The sequence below is a fragment of the Melanotaenia boesemani genome, chromosome 3 (assembly GCF_017639745.1).
Source record: "Melanotaenia boesemani isolate fMelBoe1 chromosome 3, fMelBoe1.pri, whole genome shotgun sequence".
NCBI lineage: Eukaryota > Metazoa > Chordata > Actinopteri > Atheriniformes > Melanotaeniidae > Melanotaenia > Melanotaenia boesemani.
The window spans coordinates 1,228,948-1,235,449 of record NC_055684.1 but is presented as its reverse complement, the minus strand read 5'-3'; the positions used below and the strand labels follow the sequence as shown (position 1 = coordinate 1,235,449).

Here is a 6,502-nt window from a genome sequence, read left to right as displayed (position 1 = left end):
TGGGTGGAGGTAACAATGCCATGCTGGGTGGAGGTAATGACATGCTGGGTGGAGGTAACAATGCCATGCTGGGTGGAGGTAATGCCATGCTGGGTGGAGGTAACAATGCCATGCTGGGTGGAGGTAATCCCATGCTGGGTGAAGGTAATGCCATGCTGGGTGGAGGTAACAATACCATGCTGGGTGGAGGTAACAATGCCATGCTGGGTGGAGGTAACAATGCCATGCTGAATGGAGGTAATGCCATGCTGGGTGGAGGTAACAATGCCTTGCTGGGTGGATGTAACAATGCCATGCTGGGTGGAGGTAACAATGCCATGCTGGTTGGAGGTAACAATGCCATGCTGGGTGAAGGTAACAATACCATGCTGGGTGAAGGTAATAATGCCATGATGGGTGGAGGTAAAAATACCAGGCTGGGTGGAGGTAACAATGCCATGCTGAATGGAGGTAATGCCATGCTGGGTGGAGGTAATGCCATGCTGGGTGGAGGTAACAATGCCATGCTGGGTGGAGGTAATCCCATGCTGGGTGAAGGTAATGCCATGTTGGGTGGAGGTAACAATACCATGCTGGGTGGAGGTAACAATGCCATGCTGGGTGGAGGTAATAATGTCATGCTGGGTGGAGGTAACAATGCCATGCTGGGTGGAGGTAACAATACCATGCTGGGTGGAGGTAACAATGCCATGCTGGGTGGAGGTAATAATGTCATGCTGGGTGGAGGTAACAATGCCATGCTGGGTGGAGGTAACAACGCCATGCTGGGTGGAGGTAATGCCATGCTGGGTGGAGGTAATAATGCCATGCTGGGTGGAGGTAATGCCATGCTGCGTGGAGGTAACAGTGCCATGCTGGGTGGAGGTAATGCCATGCTGGGTGGAGGTAACAGTGCCATGCTGGGTGGAGGTAATGCCATGCCGGGTGGAGGTAACAATGCCATGCTGGGTGAAGGTAATAATGCCATGGTGGGTGGAGGTAACAATGCCATGCTGGGTGGAGGTAATGCCATGCTGGGTGGAGGTAACAATGCCATGCTGGGTGGAGGTAATGCCATGCTGGGTGAAGGTAATAATGCCATGGTGGGTGGAGGTAACAATGCCATGCTGGGTGGAGGTAATGCCATGCTGGGTGAAGGTAACAATGCCATGCTGGGTGGAGGTAACAATGCCATGCTGGGTGGAGGTAACAATGCCATGCTGGGTGGAGGTAACAATGCCATGCTGAATGGAGGTAATGCCATGCTGGGTGGAGGTAACAATGCCATGCTGGGTGAAGGTAATAATGCCATGCTGGGTGGAGGTAATGCCATGCTGGTTGGAGGTAACAATGCCATGCTGGGTGGAGGTAGCAATGCCATGCTGGGTGGAGGTAATAATGCCATGCTGGGTGGAGGTAACAATGCCTTGCTGGGTGGATGTAACAATGCCATGCTGGGTGGAGGTAACAATGCCATGCTGGTTGGAGGTAACAATGCCATGCTGGGTGAAGGTAACAATACCATGCTGGGTGAAGGTAATAATGCCATGATGGGTGGAGGTAAAAATGCCAGGCTGGGTGGAGGTAACAATGCCATGCTGAATGGAGGTAATGCCATGCTGGGTGGAGGTAACAATGCCATGCTGGGTGGAGGTAATGCCATGCTGGGTGGAGGTAATGCCATGCTGGGTGGAGGTAACAATGCCATGCCGGGTGGAGGTAATGCCATGCTGGGTGGAGGTAACAATACCATGCTGGGTGGAGGTAATGCCATGCTGGGTGAAAGTAATAATGCCATGCTGGGTGGAGGTAATAATGCCATGCTGGGTGGAGGTAACAATACCATGCTGGGTGGAGGTAACAATGCCATGCTGGGTGGAGGTAATGCCATGCTGGGTGGAGGTAATAATGTCATGCTGGGTGGAGGTAACAATGCCATGCTGGGTGGAGGTAACAATGCCATGCTGGGTGGAGGTAATGCCATGCTGGGTGGAGGTAACAATACCATGCTCGGTGGAGGTAATGCCATGCTGGGTGAAAGTAATAATGCCATGCTGGGTGGAGGTAACAATGCCATGCTGGGTGGAGGTAATGCCATGCTGGGTGGCGGTAACAATGCCATGCTGGGTGGAGGTAACAATGCCATGCTGGGTGGAGGTAACAATACCATGCTTGGTGGAGGTAATGCCATGCTGGGTGAAGGTAATAATGCCATGCTGGGTGGAGGTAACAATGCCATGCTGGGTGGAGGTAACAATGCCATGCTAGGTGAAAGTAATGCCTTGCTGGGTGGAGGTAATATCATGCTGGGTGGAGGTAATGCCATGCTGGGTTAAGGAAACAATGTCATGCCGGGTGGAGGTAATGCCATGCTGGGTGGAGGTAACAATGCCATGCTGGGTGGAGGTAATAATGCCATGCTGGGTGGAGGTAATAATGCCATGCTGGGTGGATGTAACAATACCATGCTGGGTGGAGGTAATACCATGCTGGGTGGAGGTAACAATGCCATGCCGGGTGGAGGTAACAATGCCATGCTGGGTGGAGGCAATGCCATGCTGGGTGAAGGTAATAATGCCATGCTGGGTGGAGGTAACAATGCCATGCTGGGTGGAGGTAATGCCATGCTGGGTGGAGGTAATGCCATGCTGGGTGGAGGTAACAATGTCATGCTGGGTGGATGTAACAATGCCATGCCGGGTGGTGGTAACAATGCCATGCTGGGTGGAGGTAATGCCATGCTGGGTGGAGGTAATAATGCCATGCTGGGTGGAGGTAATGCCATGCTGGGTGGAAGTAACAATGCCATGCTGGGTGGAGGTAACAATGCCATGCCGGGTGGTGGTAACAATGCCATGCTGGGTGGAGGTAATGCCATGCTGGGTGGAGGTAATAATGCCATGCTGGGTGGAGGTAATGTCATGCTGGGTGGAGGTAATAATGTCATGTTGGGTGGAGGTAATAATAATTACCCCACCCATAAAGAAGTAGTTAGGAGCCAAAGATTTTTCTATCAGTCTGAGGAACTGACAACGAAATTCTGTCAAACTTGAATTAAAACAAGCTTTTTAGCAAACTATGTTGATTTAATTGTGTTTTAGTTTTTGGGGTTTATTTATCTATTTTTCTTTATTAGAATCGTGTCCAGTAAAAGTCCTGTTGAACCGGGAATGGCGCGCGTGTGAAGCTAGCTTAGCCTAAAGCATTCTCAGCTTTTCCAGCTTCCTGTGGTCACACATACCTTCCTGCTTCACTTCAGACTGACATGAACTTCCGAAGCTGCCATCGCATTTTACTTCGTAGCTACGGTGGCTGTTGTGTGAGGCTGCGTTAGCCTGGCGTCACCATGGCAACCATGCGAGTGGAGGAAGTGACGTACGCGGTGAGAACGCAACGTAACCATGCGCTAAATATCTGATCGAAGAATAAATTAATCTTCCTTCCGTTTAAAACTTTTATTTTATATTTATTTTATTTTACTAAGTATGCAGAAAAGTCAAAACGAGGCGCGTGTCAAAATGAACATAAATGAATTAAAAACTACTGAGCAGCAAGAGTTAGAAGATACTCTTTAAAAAATAAAAAAGAAAGAAAGAAAATGAATAGAACATAAAGAAAAGCACGATACAGCAACCAGATTATCATTTTGCTTGCTATGATGCTGGACAGGACAGGTAAAAAAAAAGAGGTTGTTTACATCCAAACCTGATTTCATCAAACAGACGTTTGGCTTTTAAAATGTTAGATTGAGATAACACCTGAGTATTTAGTTTTAAAAGCATTAAAGGTTGGAATGATTTTAAAGAATGTGAATTAATTCATAGAGTACTGGATGACAGTTAAATTAATTATTTGATGTTTCAATAGTAGAGTCACAAAATATACTAATACTGCTTTGCAAAGATGTCAGCAGACGAGGCAGGAGCCAAGGTTTATTTACTAGAACTAACCTTTAAAACCAGGTAAACAGTCTGTAACATGACAACAGACAACAAGAAGATGCAGACGAGGAAGCAGAGAGCAAAAGAGAATACACAAGAGAAAGAAGTTTGAAATAAGAAGGAAAACTAAACATGACAACACTTAAAAACCTAAAGGAAGAACTCAGGTCAGATAAATGTCTTTTAAGGGCTTCCAATCAATCTTGTCTACTTTAGGAAGTGGAAAGGAGAAGTATACGCAGTTCTTTTCTTTGTCAGAAAATTGTGAATAAAATCCTAAACAGATTAAAAATCTTTTCTTACACAGTTTTTTCATTTATAAAATCAAAATTAGAAAGTGTAATGACAGCATCCCTTTCAACAACAAGATCATAGCCAGAGGAACTGCTTTAATTATGGTATTATTTATGTATTTAGTAGTTTTTAGCTTATATCTATTAGGTTACCATCATCATCCAGGAGGTGTGGGACTGGCCAAGTCCCTTTCTCCATCCAGCCTTAAGAAAGAAATATTTGTTTTTAGTTATTAATTATTACAAAGATGAACAGTAGTGGAGAGAAACTGTGTTTCAAGGGAAGTTTACAGCATTAAAGAACCTGTCAAAATGAGATTATTTCAAAGACAGTTTTGAAATATTGAAATTGCATCTTCATAAAAACCCAACACCCCCAACGAGTCTGAAGAGTTTGGATCTGAGATCACATCTTAACTTGATGGAGGTCTATGTTGAGATTTTTATCATTCTCTCTTACACAATGATGTTTGTTTGTCTTGCAAAATGAGTTGATTTTAATGATTTACTGTCAGTTCTTGACGTCTTCGGTTCTGCTCTGAAAGGATGGATCAGTCTTTTAAGACCCCTCATGTCTCCGTGGCCCTTCCTCCGGTTGTCTTCTGCAACATTATCAACCACCACAGTTTCAGCTTCTCCCTGTAATCACGAATACAACTGCATTACAGCTGTTTTCCTATACAGCATTATTTTATTTCTTTATTTCTTTATTTCAGTGTCACTAAGCTGCTGGACGTCCAGCAGGAGGGACATTTCTAAGCACGATTTCCTCCTAGAAGACTGTAAATATATAACATGCTTTAAATAGGCTGCTACAAAAGGCATCATACATTCATTTATATTTGAATATCAAGATAAATTTCTTGTGTTCAGATTTTTGTGTCTGCAGCCTAAACATTAAATTCATCCGGCATTTATTAGTCAGAAAGCAGGTCTTTAGCATCAGGCCAGAACCAGCATTAAACTGGCTGAAGGGGGTAAAAGACCAGTAAGCTCAGTCTAGACCCGCTTCTGTGTGAAAGAAAAGAGAAAACCTTTGCAAAAGAATTAATCTGAGCTTTTTTTTTACAGCCCAAACTAAAAAATAAATTTTAAAAATCTGCAGCTGAAAGAAGCAGCAACTGTGCAGCTGCTGAAGGCTCATTAGTCTCCAAGTTAACCCGGACTAAACCACGCGAATGGCAGAAGTCTGGACACCTGGTGGTAATTAGGCAGCTTTCAGGAAGTCTAAGAGCGCATGTGTGAGTTGCTGAGCCCTGGCTGGGACCCCTGGTTGTGGATTTTGGGGGCAGTGCCTAATTCAAATCTGCTCCGTCTTGGACACACGCCTCGTTTTTGGCTCCGCCAGTCTCTCCAGCTCCGGCCCCACGCACCAGCCCCAGGTCCAGCTCCAGGTCCGGCCCCAGGTCCGGCCCCACGCACCAGCTCCAGGTCCGGTTCCAGCTCGCTGCAGAGACCAGAGAAAGTAAAAACTCCTGCAGGATGCTGCAGGAAGAAACGAAGTAACTGTTGCCTTTGTGGAAATGCTGCTGCGTGATGATGGATGCGGTGGACTCCGTGGATCCGTACAGCCGTCCGGCGCGCAGGACACAGTGGATCGTCAGCACTCTGGCTTACCACTACGGACTGGACCGAGGAGTGGAAAACGAAATTATAGTTTTGGCCACTGGATTAGATCAATATCTACAGGAGATTTTCCACCATCTGGATTATCAGGGCGTTGGCAAAGTCCCGGCGGAGGACTTCAGCGTCTTGTGTGAAGTTTTGGGACTGAACAAGGACTCGGACACAGAATGCGTCGGAGTTTTGGATAATTTACCCAGCGAGCTCACCTTCAGACACTTCCACGCTAAACTGTGCGGATACTTCAGCACCAAGGCGGGGTGTCAGTATGAGAACGACCGGCTGCTGGTGGGGAAGGACAGCGAGCACATCGAGACCCAGATCCGCTTGAGGAGCCCTCTGAAGCGGAGAGAGAAGCTGCTGTCGGTGGGAGCCAGCGGACGCTCCTCTCCGTCCCCGGACGAGCGACACGCCCCCGGCTGCAGGCTCAGCTCCTGCACCAGGGAGTGCTACGAGGAGATCGTGGCCCTGGAGGAGGCGGAGGACCGGATCGGCAAACTGGAAGATGAGAATGCGAGTTTGAGGGAGCTGATCGAGGACATGAGAGCCGCGCTTCAGAGCAGCGATGCCCGCTGCTTGGCTCTGCAGGTGAGGGTGGGATTCTGGGTTAGGATTGTTGATTTAGGAAGTCTGGATCACCCCTAAAACACAAGAATGTGGTCTCCA

At 47.2% G+C, this 6,502-nt stretch overlaps 1 protein-coding gene and 1 long non-coding RNA gene across 2 annotated transcripts in view; both read left to right on the top strand.

Annotated features, from left to right (window-relative positions):
• The first annotated feature begins 589 nt into the window (after positions 1 to 589).
• On the top strand, positions 590 to 1,929 carry LOC121637557. Its single transcript, XR_006009871.1, has 3 exons — positions 590 to 630; positions 1,516 to 1,539; positions 1,882 to 1,929. It is a non-coding gene; the product is annotated as an uncharacterized LOC121637557 (long non-coding RNA).
• Positions 1,930 to 5,493: 3,564 nt separating this feature from the next.
• Positions 5,494 to 6,502, top strand: part of efcc1 (EF-hand and coiled-coil domain containing 1) — a 48,405-nt gene continuing 47,396 nt past the window's right edge. Inside the window, exon 1 of the mRNA XM_041981750.1 lies at positions 5,494 to 6,424. Within this exon, the coding sequence (XP_041837684.1) occupies positions 5,750 to 6,424 (675 nt within the window). The 5' untranslated portion in view covers positions 5,494 to 5,749. The remainder of the gene's footprint in view (positions 6,425 to 6,502) is intronic.